General features: G+C 44.4%; 2 protein-coding genes across 10 annotated transcripts; one reads left to right on the top strand and one right to left on the bottom strand.

Annotated features, from left to right (window-relative positions):
* Window positions 1-535: 535 nt before the first annotated feature.
* SRSF2 (serine and arginine rich splicing factor 2) lies at window positions 536-5,373 on the top strand. Of its 5 annotated transcripts, XR_014788310.1 has the most exons (5): window positions 536-1,084; window positions 1,483-1,793; window positions 2,070-2,173; window positions 2,746-2,858; window positions 3,333-5,373. XR_014788310.1 is itself a non-coding variant. In XM_084838226.1 (3 exons), exons 1-2 carry the CDS (start codon window positions 723-725, stop codon window positions 1,784-1,786), a joined length of 666 nt encoding a protein of 221 aa, XP_084694352.1. In that variant the 5' UTR covers window positions 536-722; the 3' UTR covers window positions 1,787-1,793; window positions 2,746-5,373. The 5 variants fall into 5 exon arrangements, 1 of the variants encoding a protein (XP_084694352.1); XR_014788309.1 differs by lacking the exon at window positions 2,070-2,173; XR_014788308.1 differs by having other exon boundaries at window positions 1,483-2,177; window positions 2,353-2,858.
* METTL23 (methyltransferase 23, arginine) lies at window positions 3,334-19,784 on the bottom strand. 5 transcript variants are annotated; one of them, XM_084838220.1, is made up of 5 exons: window positions 18,243-18,429; window positions 8,981-9,085; window positions 7,015-7,252; window positions 5,156-5,240; window positions 3,334-4,826 (listed from the first exon to the last, which is right to left on the bottom strand). In XM_084838220.1, the coding sequence occupies exons 1-5, from the start codon at window positions 18,351-18,353 to the stop codon at window positions 4,637-4,639; spliced, it is 729 nt and encodes a 242-aa protein (XP_084694346.1). In that variant the 5' UTR covers window positions 18,354-18,429; the 3' UTR covers window positions 3,334-4,636. The 5 variants fall into 5 exon arrangements, with proteins under 5 accessions (XP_084694346.1, XP_084694347.1, XP_084694349.1 ...); XM_084838221.1 differs by lacking the exon at window positions 18,243-18,429 and adding an exon at window positions 19,633-19,784 and having other exon boundaries at window positions 4,628-4,826; XM_084838223.1 differs by lacking the exon at window positions 18,243-18,429 and adding an exon at window positions 19,653-19,784 and having other exon boundaries at window positions 4,628-4,826.
* Between the last annotated feature and the right edge of the window lie 91 nt (window positions 19,785-19,875).

Below are 19,875 nucleotides of genomic sequence, written 5' to 3'. Positions count from 1 at the left end.
TGAACCCAGCCTCGTTCTCGTTGCGCGCTACGGGCGCGCGCCACAGACCTCGTGGACGCCCCACCCCGACATATCAGTCAGCTTCCTCTTTTCCTTCGCCGCCATTTTGAATCCAGCACTTTTTCTCGTTGGGCGAGCATTCGCGTCAGTACTGCCATTTAACACTTAAAATAATAAAATATGTAATCTGCCTTTTAATAAGCAGACTCCAATATACCTCTTTCATATTTGGTGGTACTTGGAAGGTAACACTAAATATCTTCGCTCGGGGACATAATCCCTTCCGGGGTTTCGCCCTAACGGCGTCTAGCGTTCAAAGCCGATAATGATTTTTTTTTTCCGTTTATGTCCCACTGCCGTTAACAGTGCCTTCCTAAATCTCCATTTCCTATTCAAAAAGCGAAAACATAATTTCAGTTGACTCCTATCTAACCGAGGAGCGCGGGGTGGGTGGGTCTCGGGAGCTACTTCCGGGTCAGCGGCGGCCATTTTGTGGCGCTTAAGTGCTTGAGGAAGGGCGGCGCCTCGTTCATTTGCTCGTGGCGGCGCTTGAAGATGGTGGCGCCTGAATGAGATCTAGCCCGCGTGCGCCAAACGGAATACGGCGGTGGGTCCGCGACACCTGCGGGTCTCGCTGCAAAGCCCTTCCTGTGTTCTTCGGTTTTGATTCCCTGTTCTAGCCGCTTTTCCCGCGTCATCCCCTTCTTCCCCGCCCGCTCGCTATGAGTTACGGGCGGCCGCCGCCGGACGTGGAGGGTATGACCTCCCTGAAGGTGGACAACTTGACTTACCGGACCTCTCCGGACACGCTGCGCCGCGTCTTCGAGAAGTACGGACGCGTAGGGGACGTGTACATTCCCCGAGACCGCTACACCAAGGAGAGCCGTGGCTTCGCCTTCGTGCGCTTCCACGACAAACGCGACGCGGAGGACGCCATGGATGCCATGGACGGAGCCGTGCTCGACGGGCGGGAGTTGCGTGTCCAGATGGCCCGTTACGGCCGACCCCCCGATTCCCACCATAGCCGACGGGGGCCCCCTCCGCGCCGGTACGGCAGCGGTGGCTACGGACGTCGCAGCAGGAGGTAAGAATTGGCGGGGCGCGGAACTTCGGAGGAGGCGAGAAGCGCCTGATCGGGAAGAACAACTGAAAGGGGGGCCAGTGAAGTGAGAGGGATGTGTGGAAAGACAGGTTATTGGCGCTCAAAGAGGCGGGAAGTCCGGGATTGGAGTAGATCCTGGATAACTTGAGACGAGAAAAGAAAGGCCTACGGAGGCAGGGACGGCGGTAAAGTTGTGTTGGTTTGGGTAAGGTCGGCGGGAAAGTAACTAAGCCACGTGATATCGGAGGCCAAGGAATCGAAAGGGCGGCCTGCAGTTTCTTCTTGCTCCGGCGCTGTAAGAAAGGCTCCGAGGGGAGGCAGTATATGAATTTATGGCGATTATCCAACCACCCGTGCCTTTTTTTCTTTTTGCCCCGCAGCCCCAGAAGACGACGTCGCAGCCGATCCCGAAGCAGAAGCCGATCCAGATCCCGTAGCAGATCGCGCTATAGTCGTTCTAAATCGAGATCTCGCACACGTTCCCGGTCTCGCTCTACTTCCAAGTCCAGATCGGGCAGGAGATCAAAGTCCAAGTCCTCGTCTGTTTCCAGGTCTCGTTCGCGATCGAGATCCCGGTCCAGATCAAGAAGCCCCCCACCTGTTTCAAAGAGGGAATCGAAGTCAAGATCTCGTTCGAAGAGTCCCCCTAAGTCTCCTGAAGAGGAAGGGGCTGTGTCATCCTAAGAAAATGGTAACGTGTCTGGCAATCTATTGTATTTGCATGTTTTATTGTAGCAATTCAGCAGGCATTGGGTCCTTCATATAGCCTTCTAGAGCAAGTAAATCCTAATGGGGCACATTCCTTTCTGAGGAGGGCATTTTAGTTTATGGCTAATAAAGGATATCTTCGTGTTTTGTTGCACTTAATAGCTTGCTTTTTAATATCTATTGTTTGAGACGCAACCTATTTCTGAAAATGACTATTTCTTACTGTTCTTATCCAACATCTGCATTTTCCCCTTTAAAGCTGCGGTCTCCTGTTTGCTTAAAGAATATTGGCCAGTATTGCAGATTTTAACTGATTTGGCTGATCCTCCAGGGACCAGTTTCTGTGGGCGTGTATTGGAGCAGGTTTGTCTTTAAATGTTAAAGATACACTATCCTGTTATTGAAGAATCAGTCCTGTGGTGACAGAGCTCAGCAAATATTTTTAGAAGTGCAAATTGAAATACAGGAATTTATGGAAACCGGTTTCTTCTCCAGTGCAATTGTGGGCTTATAAGGAGATGCTGGGTGGGGAAAATGGATAGTGTGTCTTTAACCTCCCTCAAATTGTTTGGTCCTGTTTTTTCAAAGGAAGGGGGCCTAGAACTGTTAAGGTTACGCAACTATTTAATGTCTCCTCAAGGTTTTGAATAAGAACTTACATGTAATTTACTGTGAATCGGGCCGGATTCAGGATAAGGGTGGTTTGAACGTAGCCCGACAGCATGCAATGTGATTAGTGGAAGTTCAACAGTAACTCCAAAAATCTCATGTCTTATCTACGTTAGTATCCTATGTGATGGTGGGAGGTGGGCATTGCACTCTCTCTAAAACGTGGTGAGCCAAGGCCAGCGTTACTAGAAATCCTGAGTACATCCATAAAATATGGAAGACATACAATGGGTACCCTTGCTGAACTATACCTTTTTCAAACCTAGATGCATCAAATAGATGAGAAACCTACATAAAGGATGCCTTTGGAGGAAAAATGATCATTTGAATCGCCAGTCCATTGGAGAGACCCCGGCACAAGCAACCAGCTGTTGAAAAGGTTATTTTGTAACACTTTGTCTAACTTTTTACTTTATTTTTGAGCCTCAAATAGCAGACTTTTACTTTTACGTGCCATTTTGTTGCTATTATTCAAATTTCTTGTAATTTAGTGGAGTGAACGACTACAGATTTCATTATTGGCTTGGATATTTGAGGTAAAACTTCATTTTTGTTCATATAGTGCTGATATGTTTGCAAATAAAATGGGTAAACTAACTTGCTGCCTCAAGTTTTAATATTAAAGAAATATGCAGCTATAATATGCTGAGTAGCTTAATGCTGTCCAAATGTTCAATTTTTGCCTTTATTCTCCAGTTCCAAAATTTTAAATTCAAATGCATTTGCAAATACTTCAGTTGAAATAGTATCTTCAAGTCAAACATTAAACTTTACAGCTGACAATTATTTTGAAAGATTTGTTTTTATCAAGACAAAATTCTAATCTCTTCTCTTATGTATTTTTGTGCACTAGGCGCAGTTGTGTAGCAGTTGAGTAATGCTGGTTAGCTGTTAAGGTGGCGTGTTGCAGTGCAGAGTGCTTGGCTGTTTCCTGTTTTCTCCTGATTGCTCCTGTAACGATGCCTTGTCGTGCAGAAACAAATGGCTGTCCAGTTAGTTAAAATTGCCTGACAACTGCACTTCCAGTCACCCGGGCCTTGCATAAAAATAACGGAGCATACAGTGAGCACATCTAGCTGGTGATATACACACCTTATTTTTCCAGAATGGTAAATTAGACCATCTACGTATGTGAACTTGCATATAAAAATGTAACGTTAAAGCATTTGATTCATTCCTCTAAGTATCAATTTGGAGTATCTCTTACAACATTCTGTACTATAACCACTGTGTCTGTAGTTTAATAAACACTTTCTTGGTGTTCATTTTTTGAACTCTAATGTCCTGTGTCAGTTTTGTCTATTAAGAGTATGGGAAGATCATGTTTTGATTTCAAGAAAACTCATTTGTATTATGTACTGTGAATTAATACTTCATAGATAGTAAAGCACAACAGACTGATATTCCTGTGAAATTGATATGAATGGCTTCTTACCTACTTGAGGTATAAGAATTACATTACACAGCTATATCTGTGTGGCCAAATTACTTCATTGAGGTTTCCGAAGCAGTGACCTAAACTGATGCTTAGAACATACAATCTAAAACCTTAATAAATACAAGGGTAGACAACCTGGTGTCCTCCAAATATTTTGGATTACAGCTCCCATAATCTCTGGTCATGGTGGCTATGGCATATGGGAGTTGTCCAAAATATCTGGAGGGTGCCAGGTTGCTTATCCCTTATGTAGACTATGGGTGGTCACTTAGCTGATCAAAGAAGTCCACCAATGGAACAGAGGTGGAGATAGGCAATTCCTCCTGCAGCCCACTGTGCCATCACCAAAACTGCTCCAGAGGGTTGCCCCCCCAGCAGATGTGGGGGGGGGGTGTCATTGAATGACCTCCCTGCTGTGCTGATGGACGACTTCTATCAGTAGAGTGAACCACTATTGGATACAACCCTCTAATGGGGCAATTCTCAACTGCCTTTGTTCCAGAGGAAGATGTGAGTGTTTTGATGGGCAACATTGGGGATTTGAGGAAGGACACCACCTTAAGCTGGTACAAAGAACTTGCTATCTAGAAGGTGCTGCGGGACCATTTTTCCATTTTCTTAAGTCAACTTACAGCAGATGATTTTAACAGTTTGCGAAGTACTTCAAAACCAAGCAGGTTGGAGGTAAAAATTTATTTTTAAAAACACTAAAGTAAATCTTATCTCAAAACAGTTACAGGATCTGGCTTTGTTCTTTGATTTGTACTGATGATCATCATTTCAATAGTGTGTCTCCCTGGAAGAGAAGAGCCTGCTAATTGTTCCTTGTTGGCCTCAAATGACTGCAAGGGGACGCAGATGCTTTCCATCTCCCACTTGTAGAGTAATCCTTCAATAGACCAGTCAGCACTGAAAAAGAGTCCACACCTTTACTATTCATGTCATAGTTGCCAAATTTGTGTTTTAAGGCTAATTTCTCAGCAGCAGTTCATGGTGTTTAGCATACACAGCTCTGAGTGCATTTTAGATAAAAAGCAAAGGTAGCTATATTAGCCATAACATCTAACATTCATTGTGGCATTACTTTTATTAGGCCAATTCAAAGGTCACAAATGTGCAAGCTTTTGCCACCTCCAGCTCTCTTCATCAGACAAGATACATCTGGTGACGCAGACTTGTCAATGAAAGTGCTTGAAAGTTATGAGATCAATACGGGAATAGATTTGGCACAACCATACCTTCTGACTTGATAAGTAGTCCAAAACTGAGCATGTGGATTCTTTTCCATTAAGTAGTGCACTGTAGTTATTATATCTTCAAAGTCTGTCAAATAATGCCAACAAACATTTAGTGTAATACTGGTTTATGTGTGTTAGATTTGGTTCACTTGTGATTGTTGGACTTAAATCTCTCCCCAAATTAGCATGTAATAAAACTATGACTTAGTGTTTGTGCACCTTGTTTTGCTATTTTTTTTAATCAAAGGTATACTTCAATATGGAGTTGCACACTTTCATCCCAAGGGTTTCTTTACATTGCTTTGTACTACAATGGTAGGCAGGGCCTTTTCCACATCTCTAGTTCACTATGCAAAATTAATGAGTCATTACTTAACCTATTTCCTTGTTTGCCTTCTTAACACTTGGGGTTTATCCCATAAGACTATTAACTGTCTTGAAGTAAAGCTATGTTGGAAAGTCATTTTCAGTCCAGTCTGTCAAAGTGTTTTTTATCCAGCTGATCAATGTGCAGTTTTCCCTTTGTTGGAGAGTCCCTACTTCAACACCAATCCAGTCCACATATGAAGGAGGTGGGAACAAGACACTATAATATACTATTCTAGCCATTCACTACGGGGAGGGGCTGTAGCTTAGGGTCCCAGGTTCAATCCCTGGCATCTCCAGGTAGGACTAGGAAAGAAGCCTGCCTAAAGGAGAGCCATTACCAGTCCATGTAGACAATACTGGACTAGATGGGCCAACTGCTTCCTACATTCTACCACTTCCCCTAGAAAAATAAGCCAATAGGTGTGGGAAGGTTTCACAGCCTTTGCTGAGTAAAATGGATTTTTAAAGAAAAGGTTAATGAAATGGTAGGGCCTTGCTGGAGGGCAGAGGATATTCTTCCTGGTAGCTGTTATATGCCACTATAAAGGCTCGGTGGGCAACATACCAGGACTTCCCCTTGAACAGATCTGAGGGACTGGGAGGGGGAAATCTGTTTTGCCAGTGGTGTCTATTCTATTGGCAAATAAAATTGGATACAACCCAATGAATGTTCCTGAACTCGCAGTGAAGGAGAGGTACACTTAGCTTAACGAAGGTTTATTAAAATTTTTCAACAGGTCTTGGATTGAATTCCTGGCATGCTGACTAAGAGGATCTTTAATGGCAGAGCTGGGAAAGATCTCAGCCTGATAGCCACTGCTAGTCAACGCAGACAATACTAGCCTGTAATTGGCTAATGGTCCAAGGTAGATTCATATATCCCTACAACTGGCCAATATTTAGCCTATTCTATATTCATGGGAGAAAACTGAAGGGAATTGAGATTTGCTAGATTCCTGAGACCAATTCCAGTAATTAAGGAATAGCTGCCATTTAGTTTTGAAGTTAATAAATTTTAGTTTGGCTATTTCACAGCCTCAATAAATTTGTTAAGTTTTACCATTTCTATCAAAATTGTAGAGGTTCCACTGTATTTGTATTTCTAGGTAACCTTAATGATATCCCCTCTAAGAGCTCCAATAATTTTACAAGAATCAATATACTGGAGACCAATTCTAAGCCCGTATCAAATAACTTCATTTTGTAGCTAGCCTGCCAGTTCTAGCAAGGGCTTTAGTAGAAGGGAAGATCCTGTTTTATTCCTTAGAATTTCAATTGCTACTTTCCACATCAGCAGTATGTTACCATAGGACCGCTAAGAGTGCACATCATTTGTATGAAAACCCACATTCTTGAACCTGGAAGGGCAAAAGGATAACTTAACTGGTTTTTGTAGCCACTATTCACAGGAAGTAAAACGTGTGTCAAATTCTACAGTATAACATGCCCAATGGTGGGTATAAGATAAGCTGTGTCAATGGAACATTTACCTTCTGGTTCAAAAAATACATCAGATGCCAACACAATGTCCACTGGAGGCAAGGCCAGTAGAGCAGGTGAAATATGGCCCCAAGTGAGTCCTGTGACATACACCCCAGAGAGGTTATTCATCTGACAGCTTCTTCGACAGTTGTCCAAACATCGAGGGAACTCTGCATTATCTGACAATATTGCTTCTGCTCCACATTTTGCTGCCACTATCCCAGGAAGACTCACACCTGCTCCAATCTGCATAAAGTAAAAAAACTGGTTTGTAGCATACCAATTGTAATGCTAAATGTGTTCATAGCTGAGTTCAGGATGGCACTCACGTTTGGGTTGTTACTCTTCTTCATGGAGTGGTCTGCTAAAGCGCAATGGGACTTACTTCTGAGTAGACATGTCTAGGACTGTAGTTAATGACCCAAATGATAACACCAGCAGTTTACTCATGACATCTCACTGGATGCCCCTATTCCATCACACACTCCAAATCCTAAGTATTTTCTATCTTACGCTTTTCAGAGGACAAGCTATGATTATGTGCTTCATTCAGAAATGAACAATAACAAACTAGGGTCCAATTCACACAAGGTCTCAAGCTGTTGACTCGTACTTGTTCAGCAGGAAAACTTGGATGGGGAAATAGAACTACATGTTCACACTTGATAACTGCTTACTGCTGATCTGGCAGTCAGCTTAAGAAACATTACATATATGTAGCACAGTATAAGATCTATCTGTTTTGTTTTCTATTCTAAATGTGGGTGAGGGAGATACACCCACCAGTGTACGTTCCTGCCATTGGGCTGGGGTAGATTAAGGGTGCAATCCTATCCAGATAGGTGGCCACCTCCGAACTCGGAGGCGACCACCTATCCAAAGCAAGGCAGGAGAAGCACAGAGGGGATTGTTCCCTCGACGCTTCTCCTGCCCTGCATTTTTGGCTAGACAGCCGATTGCAGCTGTCTAGCTGCAAGGGGACAGAGCAGGGGAGGAGGCTGCTGTACAACACATTGGATGTGTCCTACAGGCATTTCTGCCCTCCCCACCCTGAAACACCCCCAGACACACCCCTTTTCAGCCGCTCCACACTCCTCTTGCGAGCACGGAGGTTGAGGCTGTTCCACACTGCCTTGGAGGCAGCGTGGAAGCGGGGAAAGGTCGGTTCTCTGGGAACCAACGTTGGAGCACAGGCTCTGAGGTAGGTTCCCAGAAAACCAGATATCCTATGGCTGTCTAGCGACCATAGGATTGCTCCCTAAGTGACTTCTATGGCTACTTCCACTTTGTTATACTCTCTTGAGCTTGACAGAATTCTAAGTGTAAGTGATGCAAAAACAGATGCCTTAAGGTGCAATCCTATGCATGTTTAGACAGAAAAAAGCCCTACAACTCCCAACATGCTGGGAGTTACAGGACTTCATTCTGTCTAAACATGCACAGATCCACCCTTACTGATCTAGCCTTGCTGGTTGGGGACAATGAGAGCTGTAGTCCAAAACATCTGGAGGGCTGCAGTCTGGGAAGGGCTAATCTAGCCCACTGCAAACATCTACATTATCAGCTTGCCTAAAATACCACTTTTGTGCAAGCCACCAGGAAATATCCAAGAGCAAACATTTGAATTTTATTAACCTTATCCAAAGCAGCTTATACAGCAATTGCTGATCAAAAGAGTAGCCAGTCGTAAACACATCCATGTTGTCCATGAGCCCCAGCTACAAGAGCCTGAACCCTAACCTAACAGCATGAACCCTAACCTTGGGTTAGGGTTCCTTGCAACAGGAAAAAAGGCGGGATATAAATGCAATAAAATAAAAATAAATAAATAACCTAACATTTACAACAAAGAGAAATTTAAAGAAAAAAACTTACTGCTAAAATAAAATGTGAAGGCTTGAGATACAGCAAATTTTATTTTTTAAAGGTTCTAATTTCACAGTGTGTGGTTGGAATCAAAAGTGTTACATTTACCTCTAAAATTCTCTTGCCACGGACTAGTCTTCTATGAAACCAGACATACTGGGCTAGAACCACAGCACAGGGCCAAACATACATGCCATACTGGGGATCAAGGACCTGAAAAAGGGAGCTCTTGTTGCAAAATATGGTAATATCACATGCATTTAAAAAATATACAGTACAAATGCATTTCTCAGTTTTCACCAATTTTCTCTACCTTTTGCATTTATCATTAGATACCAGAAAATTCAGCTGACAAATAGTTCAGCTGAAGCAGTTTGTAGAAGACAACATAGTCAACACTTTCCCACAGAATGCTACAATTGCATACAAACTGCAACTCAAGGAGAAACATGAAATCATGTTTATTTTGCATTCAGCCAGAGTTTTCCTGCTGGGTATCTATAAAAGGAGCTGTTGTCACTGATCAGAATGTATCACAGAGCAGCACATCTTGTAGGTTCAACGGAGGGTATTATTTCACAACCCTGCAATAAGCTATGTAGTGTCAGTGAAATCAAAACAACAAGCCATGCAAGATGCTGGGTGCAGATAGACTTTACCTACATAATTTGGCCACGGTATTAGTAACCTCAAGACTGGATTACCGCAATGCACCCTATGTGGGGCTGCCCTTGAGGTTGGTCTGGAAGCTGGAGCTAGTGCAGAATGCAGCAGCTCAGCTGTTCTCAGGAACTGCCCCTTTTCAGTGCAACCCCTTGGCTGAGGGGTTGCAAGCCAGGAAATGCACTGGCTGCCTATCTGCTACCGGGCCAGGTTTAAGGTATTAGTGCTAGTGTACAAAGCCCTAAACAACTTCGGACCAGGATATCTGAGAGAGTGCCTTCTCCTTTACCAACCTGCTGGTCACTGAGGTAATCAGAGGGCATGCTCCTGGTGGTTCCACGTGGACTCATGGCCCGGTTGGAGTCCACCAGAAAAAGAGCCTTCAGTGTGGTGGCCCCCTTCCTGTGGAACTCCCTGCCTTTGGAGGTCAGACAGGCGACAACGTTGTGTTGCTTTCGGCGCCTCCTGAAGACATTGTTATTTCAAGAGGCTTTCCTTGAGTGACCAGCCACAGTTTATTAAGTTCAGAATCTGTTTCTTTTAAAATGTTTTGTTTTGATATGGTGTTTGACTCTTGTTCACCACTCCAAAATCTTTGATGTGGAGCAGTATATAAATATTGTAAATAAAATAAATAACCATTTTTTGATGCTACTTACTTAAATGATAATAACCCTGACAGTGATATTATTAAAACTTATTTACATGATCAAGCAAGACGACTGTGGTAGCAGATGTAATAACTTCTGAGGTTCATTCATTAGAATTTCTGTGATCAAAAGTGCACATATAGTCATATGGGAACAGCAGCAGCCACAAAAATTTTTGCACAAACAATTTCACTGTTACCATTGCCATTCCACCAGTAGTATTAACCCCTGTAACGTCATCATAATTACAGCCAACTTCAAAAGCAGGAAACAATTATTATGGAAGCGTTTTTTGACCATATACTTGTATTTGCTCAATGAACCTATATAAGACAGGAAGACAAGTTGCCGATAAAAGCACTTGGGGGTAGGGGATATGCAAACACAGATAAAAAAATTATCTGCAAATTGACACATATTTTCTATCATTTTAAGAATAACTTTCAATTTTTTGTGACTTTTTTTCTTGAAACAGTGCTGAAGCTTCAATCCTATTTGGGACGTCACTGAGATGTGTACCAGACTTATATATATATATATGCACAAACATCTTGGAGCCAGTCTATATGCCAGCCTTCCCCAACCTGGAGCCTTTCAGATGTGTTGGACTACAATCCTCATCATCCCCAGGCATTGCTGGTTGGGGATGATGGCAGTTGTAGTCCAACCTATTTGGAAAGTACCGGGTTGGGAAAGGCTGACATATGCTTTGAGTTGTTTGGCTTTTTATTAGCGAAAGTGCAGAAGCAACAGGACTCTGAAAAGAAAAGGGAAGGTTATGGTACTAGAGTCTAGAGGCTGCCCATTCCATGACTGAAGAAACTCTTCTTCAGTTCACTGATGTGTTCAGCAGGATGACCGCTTGTCACAAATGATAGATCAGAATGTGCCAGCAGATCATGGGAGCATTAGTGTGGAGCCACCAGACTTCCAGCCAGTGAGGGATGTCAGGGATAATGCGACATAACTGCCTTTGGCTGCAATGCTACACCTACTTACCTGGGAGTAAGCTTCACTGAACTCAATGAGACTTACTTTTGAGGAGATAGGATTGCTCTCCAAGTGGTTTTTCCTTTCAGGTCAAATGCTTGCAATGTAACAGTCTGGACCAAAAATGAAGTTCTGTCACTCTTATCTCCTTGACAACAGATTTGAGAAATATCTGATTACTTATTTGCTGCTTAAGCCTTGAAACTAGTTCTGCCCAGTGCCTCTGATTGCAAACACAGGCAAGATCCATTCCAGCCTTGTAATTCTTGACTGTAAAATTTCTGTAAGTAAAGCTGTTAGTGTAGGTGCCCTAAGGCAAGATCTCTTAAAACAAAAGGGCAGTCGATAGCCAGCAGTGTTTTCAATGGAAGTCAGGATGGCCCAAGGAATAAGTGATGAATGAAGATGACTCACCCTTTTGTCCAACTAGGCCAAGGGGAAGGATTACCCTATCCTGTCCTTTTTTGGTCAGTCTGTACTGTAACTGGATCTGAAAAGGAGGCAAAGAACTTTGCTCCCAGCAGGATATCCCATGGAACTATGGGTTCCCCTAGACAGCTGGAAATTGTTGGAGCGTTAACACTGTGAGGCCCCTTTTATTTATGTATTTTCTTTAAAACATTTCTATCCCGCCCTATATCATTAAGATCGCAGGAGGTCGTACACATACAATCAATTTAAACAATATAAAACAATGAATAATGGAGGGAGCAATCCTATGGCCTCTAGCCAGCAGCTAGACAGCCATAGGATATGTGGGTTTCTGGGAACCAACCTCGGAACCCACGCTCCAAAGTCAGTTCCTGGAGAACCGACTTCCCCACAGCCCTGCCGGCAGCTCAGAACGGCCCCACGCTCAAAAGAGGAGCGCGGAAAGGCAAAAACGGGGCATTCCAGGGTGGGGAAGGCGGAAATGCCGGTAGAACACATCCTATGTGTCGAACCAGCACCCGCCTTCCCCACTCCGCCTTCCCATGACTAGACAGCAATCTACTGTCTAGCCGCAAAATCAGCTGTCTAGCCACAAATGCAGGGCGGCTAAAGGGTGAGGGGACAATCCCCTCCATGCATCTCCTGCCCTGCGTTGGATAGGCGGTCACCTCCGAGTTCAGAGGGGGCCGCCTATCCCAATAGGATTGCACCCTTAAACAGCTAAAAGCATATTAAACCAATAAACAAGCTAATTTGTTGTTGTTGTTGTTCAGTCGTTCAGTCGTGTCCGACTCTTCGTGACCCCATGGACCATAGCACGCCAGGCCTTCCTGTCCTGCGCTCTCTCCCGGAGCGTGCTCAAGTCCATATCCATTGCATCCGTGATGCTATCTAGCCATCTCATCCTCTGCCGTCCCCTTCTCCTTTTGCCTTCAGTCTTTCCCAGCATCAGGGTCTTTTCCAGGGAGTTTTCTCTTCGCATTAGGTGGCCAAAATATTGGAGCTTCAGCTTCAGTATCTGTCCTTCCAATGAGCACTCAGGGTTGATTTCCTTTAGGATGGACTGATTTGACCTCCTTGCAGTCCAGGGGACTCGTAAGAGTCTTCTCCAGCACCACAGTTCAAAAGCATCAATTCTTCGGCGCTCAGCCTTCCTTATAGTCCAGCTCTCACAGCCATACATTACTACTGGGAAAACCATAGCTTTGATTAGACGGACCTTTGTCGGCAAGGTGATGTCTCTGCTTCTGACTATGCTGTCTAGGTTGGCCATAGCTTTCCTCCCAAGGAGCAAGCGTCTTTTAATTTCATGGCTACAGTCACCGTCTGCGGTGATCTTGGAGCCCAAGAAAGTAAAATCTGTCACTGCTTCCATTTCTTCCCCTTCTATATGCCAGGAAGTGATGGGGCCAGATGCCATGATCTTCGTTTTTTTAATGTTGAGTTTCAAACCAGCTTTTGCACTCTCCTCTTTCACCCTCAACAAGAGGCTCTTTAGATCCTCTTCGCTTTCTGCCATTAGGGTGGTATCGTCTGCATATCGGAGGTTGTTGATAATTCTCCCAGCAATCTTAATTCCGACCTCTGATTCATCCAACCCAGCATTTCTCATGATGTACTCTGCATATAAGTTAAATAAGCAGGGTGATAATATGCAGCCTTGTCGTACTCCTTTCCCAATTTTGAACCAATCGGTTGTTCCATGTCTGGTTCTTACTGTTGCTTCTTGACCCTCGTACAGGTTTCTCAGGAGACAGGTAAGGTGGTCTGGTACTCCCATCACTTTAAGAATTTGCCACAGTTTGTTGTGATCCACACAATCAAAGGCTTTAGCGTAGTCAATGAAGCAGAAGTAGACGTTTTTCTGGAATTCTCTTGCTTTCGCCATGATGCAGCGAATGTTGGCGATTTGATCTCTAGTTCCTCTGCCTCTTCTAAATCCAGCTTGTACTTCTGGTAGTTCTCGGTTCGCATACTGCTGAAGCCTAGCTTGTAGGATTTTGAGCATCACCTTGCTGGCATGTGAAATGAGTGCAATGGTGCGGTAGTTTGAACACTCTTTGGCGTTGCCCTTCTTTGGAATTGGAATGTAAACTGACCTTTTCCAGTCTTGTGGCCACTGTTGAGTGTTCCAGATTTGTTGGCATATTGAATGCAGCACTTTAACAGCATCATCTTTTAGGATTTTAAATAGCTCTGCTGGAATACTGTCATCTCCGCTAGCTTTGTTGTTACTAATGCTTCCTAAGGCCCACTTGACTTCACTCTCGAGGATGTCCGGCTCAAGTTCAGTGACCGCACTATCATGGCTATCAGGGACATTCAGATCTTTCCTGTATAGTTCTTCTGTGTATTCTTGCCACCTCTTCTTAATCTCATCTGCTTCTGTTAGGTCCCTGCCTTCTTTGTCCTTTATCATGCCCGTCTTTGCACAAAACGTTCCCTTGAGATCTCCAATTTTCTTGAAGAGATCTCTCGTCTTTCCCATTCTGTTGTTTTCCTCGATTTCTTTGCATTGTTCATTTAAGAAGGCCTTCTTGTCTCTCCTTGCTATTCTCTGGAACTCTGCATTCAGTTGGGTATATCTTCCCCTTTCTCCCTTGCTTTTCGCTTCCCTTCTTTCCTCAGCTACTTGTAAAGCCTCATCAGACAGCCACTTGGCTTTCTTGCATTTCTTTTTCTTTGGGATGGATTTCGTTGCTGCCTCCTGAACAATGTTACGGACTTCCGTCCATAGTTCCTCAGGCACTCTGTCTATCAGGTCTAATCCCTGAAATCTATTCGTCACCTCCACTGTATATTCATCAGGGATATGATTTAGGTCATACCTGAATGGTTTAGTGGTCTTCTCTATGTTCTTCAATTTAAGCCGAAATTTTGCAAGAAGCAGCTCATGATCTGAGCCACAGTCAGCTCCAGGTCTTGTTTTTACTGACTGTATGGAGCTTCTCCATCTTTGGCTGCAAAGGACATAATCAATCTGATTTCGATATTGACCATCTGGTGACGTCCATGTGTAGAGTCGCCTCTTGTGCTGTTGGAAAAGAGTGTTTGCTATGGTCAGCGTGTTCTCTTGGCAAAACTCTATTAGCTTTTGTCCTGCTTCATTTTGTACACCAAGGCCATGCCTGCCTGTTATCCCGGTGATTTCTTGACTTCCTACTTTAGCATTCCAATCCCCTATGATGAAGAGGACATCTTTTTTTGGTGTTAGTTCTAGAAGGTGTTGTAGGTCTTCATAGAACCGATCAACCTCAGCTTCTTCGGCCTCAGTGGTTGGGGCACAGACTTGAATTACTGTGATGTTGAATGGTTTGCCTTGGATTCGTACTGAGATCATTCTATCATTTTTAAGATTGTACCCCAGTACTGCTTTTCCCACCCTTTTGTTGACTATGAGTGCTACTCCATTTCTTCTAAGGGATTCTTGCCCACAATAGTAGATATGATGGTCACCTGAATTAAATTCGCCCATGCCTGTCCATTTGAGTTCGCTGATTCCCAAGATGTCGATGTTCAATCTTGCCATCTCATGTTTGACCACCTCCAGCTTACCTTGATTCATTGATCTGACATTCCAGGTTCCTAAACAATATTGTTCTTTACAGCATCGGATTTTCTTTTCACCACCAGACACATCCACAGCTGAGTGTCAATTGGAAAATCTAAAATAGAACTGCCAAAATGGTGTGCAACTTTGGGGAATTCAATTAGCCCTCAAAGGCTTTGGTGAAAAGCCATGTTTTAACTTGGCGCCAAAATGAAACCAACATCTGCTCCAGTCGGGCCTCCCCTTCTTATGCTAAGCCTGTGCATATGTGTAAATAAACCTTGTACTACAGAAGCGCTGTCATCTCTAGTAACCTTCTAAGCCTAAGGAAACTGAACCCTGGGTAAGTGGTGGAGCCCCCAAAAGTTCTCACTGCTCAGAAGTGGGGTGTACACACATACCTTTTCATCTACAGAAATAAACCCATTTTATTTTTAAATAAAGCTCTTCAGTAAAGGTAAAAACTGCAAGAAACCACACAAACCACTTAGGATTGGCCTAGAACTAAAACAAAAATGATTTTGCCCACCAAAATCGTTATCACTAAGGTGTCCGTAACTAGAATACAAAAACCAAAGGCAGCTGTGTTAGCCCTAAGAAAAATGCCAAAATCCATATAGTCTAATGCCTTTATTAAGCCAACTCAAGGATCATAAAAATATGCAAGCTATCAAGATCTCCACATCTTTTCATCAAGGAAAACGTTTCAAAAAGCTATCATCTTTGGGCACAACCCTATGCATGTTTAAACAGAAAAAAGCCCTACAACTCCCAGCATTCTACATCCAACATGGCTGGTTGGGGAATGCTGGAATTGTAGGGCCTTTTTCTGTCTAAACATGCATAGGATTGCACCTTTAGATTCTATGTAGACATCGTGACTACAGCATTCAGTCAGCCTTTCCCCCACTTCCTATCCCCCCCCTCCAAATCTCCTTTTCGTAACATATTGCCTGATTTGTTGTTGTTGTTCAGTCGTGTCCGACTCTTTGTGACCCCATGGACCATAGCACGCCAGGCCTTCCTCTCCTGCGCTCTCTCCCGGAGCGTGCTCAAGTTCATATTCATTGCATCCGTGATGCTATCTAGCCATCTCATCCTCTGCCGTCCCCTTTTCCTTTTGCCTTCAGTCTTTCCCAGCATCAGGGTCTTTTCCAGAGAGTTTTCTCTTCGCATTAGGTAGCCAAAATATTTGAGCTTCAGCTTCAGTATCTGTCCTTCCAATGAGCACTCAGGGTTGATTTCCTTTAGGATGGACTGATTTGACCTCCTTGCAGTCCAGGGGACTCGTAAGAGTCTTCTCCAGCACCACAGTTCGAAAGCATCAATTCTTCGGCGCTCAACCTTCCTTATAGTCCAGCTCTCACAGCCATACGTTACTACTGGGAAAACCATAGCTTTGATTAGACGGACCTTTGTCAGCAAGGTGATGTCTCTGCTTCTTACTATGCTGTCTAGGTTGGCCATAGCTTTCCTCCCAAGGAGCAAGCGTCTTTTAATTTCATGGCTACAGTCACCGTCTGCGGTGATCTTGGAGCCCAAGAAAGTAAAACCTGTCACTGCTTCCATTTCTTCCCCTTCTATATGCCAGGAAGTGATAGGGCCAGATGCCATGATCTTAGTTTTTTTAATGTTGAGTTTCAAACCAGCTTTTGCACTCTCCTCTTTCACCCTCAACAAGAGGCTCTTGAGATCCTCTTCGCTTTCTGCCATTAGGGTGGTGTCGTCTGCATATCGGAGGTTGTTGATAATTCTCCCAGCAATCTTAATTCCGACCTCTGATTCATCCAACCCGGCATTTCTCATGATGTACTCTGCGTATAAGTTAAATAAGCAGGGTGACAATATGCAGCCTTGTCGTACTCCTTTCCCAATTTTGAACCACTCGGTTGTTCCATGTCTGGTTCTTACTGTTGCTTCTTGACCCTCATACAGGTTTCTCAGGAGACAGGTAAGGTGGTCTGGTACTCCCATCACTTTAAGAATTTGCCACAGTTTGTTGTGATCCACACAATCAAAGGCTTTAGTGTAGTCAATGAAGCAGAAATAGACGTTTTTCTGGAATTCTCTTGCTTTCGCCATGATGCAGCGAATGTTGGCGATTTGATCTCTAGTTCCTCTGCCTCTTCGAAACCCAGCTTGTACTTCCGGTAGTTCTCGGTTCGCATACTGCTGAAGCCTAGCTTGTAAGATTTTGAGCATCACCTTGCTGGCATGTGAAATGAGCGCAATTGTGCAGTAGTTTGAACACTCTTTGGCGTTGCCCTTCTTTGGAATTGGAATGTAAACTGACCTTTTCCAGTCTTGCGGCCATTGTTGAGTGTTCCAGATTTGTTGGCATATTGAATGCAGCACTTTAACAGCATCATCTTTTAGGATTTTAAATAGCTCAGCTGGAATACTGTCATCTCCGCTAGCTTTGTTGTTACTAATGCTTCCTATGGTCCACTTGACTTCACTCTCGAGGATGTCCGGCTCAATTGCCTGATTAGGAGTTCTCAAATGCTTTCTTTTCTTGTGATCTTTGAGGTAGCCTAATAACGGTATTGCACTATATGGATTTTGGAACAAACCTAGAAGGTATCACCAAATGATTCGGGTGAGATTTTGTAAGTTATGTAAAATAGACTCATTCAACTTGCTTCAAACATACGTATTTCTGCCCTGATTTCTTCTTGTTTTGCATTACATCGTTCTAAATTCTGCTTCCTACACATATGTTTTTAATTATATACTATATTATTATCAAGGAAATCAACCCTGACTGCTCATTGGAAGGACAGATACTGAAGCTGAAGCTCCAATATTCTGGCTACCTAATGCGAAGAGAAAACACCCTGGAAAAGACCCTGATGCTGGGAAAGACTGAGGGCAAAAGGAGAAGGGGACGGCAGAGGATGAGATGGCTAGATAGCATCACCGATGCAATGGATATGGACTTGAGCACGCTCCGGGAGAGAGCGCAGGACAGGAAGGCCTGGCGTGCTGTGGGCCATGGGGTCACGAACAGTCGGACACGACTGCACAACCACAACAACATCATATCATCATCATCATCATCATCATCGTCATTCTGGATCGGCACCTCGGGAATAAGCACCAGCAGCTCCGGCCTCCGCTGATCTCTTTCCTCGTCTTGCTCTCCTCCTACAAACCTGTACTCCCTCACACTGAACTGGGATACTGGGTCGCACATTAGAACCCTTCCCGCTCAAGACGAGGCTCCAGAGGCTCACGCCGCCCTTCCCGACCTTCGCACGCACTTCAAAGAGGTTAGATTGAGGTGTAAGCGGACCATTCGCAGTCAAAAACGTTCCACGCGTCTTCCGGCAAAACACCCAATCACAGCCAACGATGAAGAGGGCGGGATTACGAAAAGGCGTTCGGTCGCGAGGAGCGCAAGCCGCCCCCTTTTTTTCGTTTTCTCGGCCTGCGTGGTTCCTGGGGCTGCGCTTCAAAGCCCTTTTCCCTGGAGTAAATTTGACTGCTCAAGACATTAGTGGGATGAGATACGGCAGCCTTCCCCGACCGGGTGTCCTCCAGATGCGCTGGACTACAAGTCTCATGATTCCCGGCCAGCATGGCCAATGGCTATTCTGGCTGGGAATCATGGGTCTTGTAGTCCACCACAACTGAACTGAAGGCTGAGATGCGCTGGAGAGCACAACTGAACTAGCCTAAACACACCACACAACACAAAAAGGCTTGTTCGGTTTCCCAGACCAAATGATTTACAGAGCAATCTTATACATGTCTACTGAGAAGTCCGATTGAGTTCAATGGGTCTTACTCCGCAAAAAGTATGCGGATAGGATTGCAGCCTTATTGTGGCATGAGCTTTCGCGGACCAGAACCTACTTAGACAGGTGCGCAGAAGTTTTTACGTATTTGTTTTTTGTAAGCTTTTGCATTGGCTTCAGTGGAACCCACTTTCGCGCAAGAATATAAGAGCCATGCACGCTAGATCAGCCCAAAGGCTTATCCTTTTTCTCACAGCTCCCAATGAGAAGCCCAGAAGCGGGACATGAGCGCAATAGCCACACCCATGTTCCCCATCAACTGGCATACGGAGCCATACTGCCTCGCTCTGCACTCTATGCACAGTATCAGGCTGCAGCTTTGTAGTTGTGGCAAGAATCTTCATTCCTGTGCAGTTTGGTGCCGCCGAACTGTGGGTGCAAGTAAGGTTGCCACCTTTTGTTTTGTCCCCCCAAATTCGAGCATCTCCTGAATGAGTAGCTTGCCAGTTAGGCTGCAATTCTATGGACCCTTGCTTGGGATTAAGTCCCATCGAACTCATTGGAATAATTCACAGTAAAAGTGCCTTGGATCGGACTGCACAAGTTTTATATGAAATTCTGAGGGACTAGCATAGTCTTATAAATGGATTATCAGCCTTTACTGCCTCGCCTCCTTCAGTCTATCTGATCTTGCACACTAGTCCTTTGACACTGGCAATGTGCTTGTTGACGTACCCTGATCATAGCTTACGCACCAACGCCACTGCTTCCTTAAACGACAGGATAATTCCGTAAATTGGTAAGAGCCTGCCTTAGTTTTTCACATTGCACTGCGACGCCGGAGCTCGCGGTCGGGGGTGCTGATTTCTCAAGATGGCGCCTGCGCCGGCGCCTAAATCGCTTCCTCCGCCTCTTTCCTCTTCCAGAATGACCAATGAGCGTGGCCCGTGTGCGGGAGGACGAAAGGTGCCGGCCAAT

Source organism: Heloderma suspectum, chromosome 2, assembly GCF_057233095.1.
Source record: "Heloderma suspectum isolate Gila_16-S chromosome 2, 16-S_ref, whole genome shotgun sequence".
NCBI classification, from domain to species: domain Eukaryota; kingdom Metazoa; phylum Chordata; class Lepidosauria; order Squamata; family Helodermatidae; genus Heloderma; species Heloderma suspectum.
The sequence above is the reverse complement of the archived record's forward strand: the minus strand, read 5'-3'. Positions and strand labels throughout refer to the sequence as shown.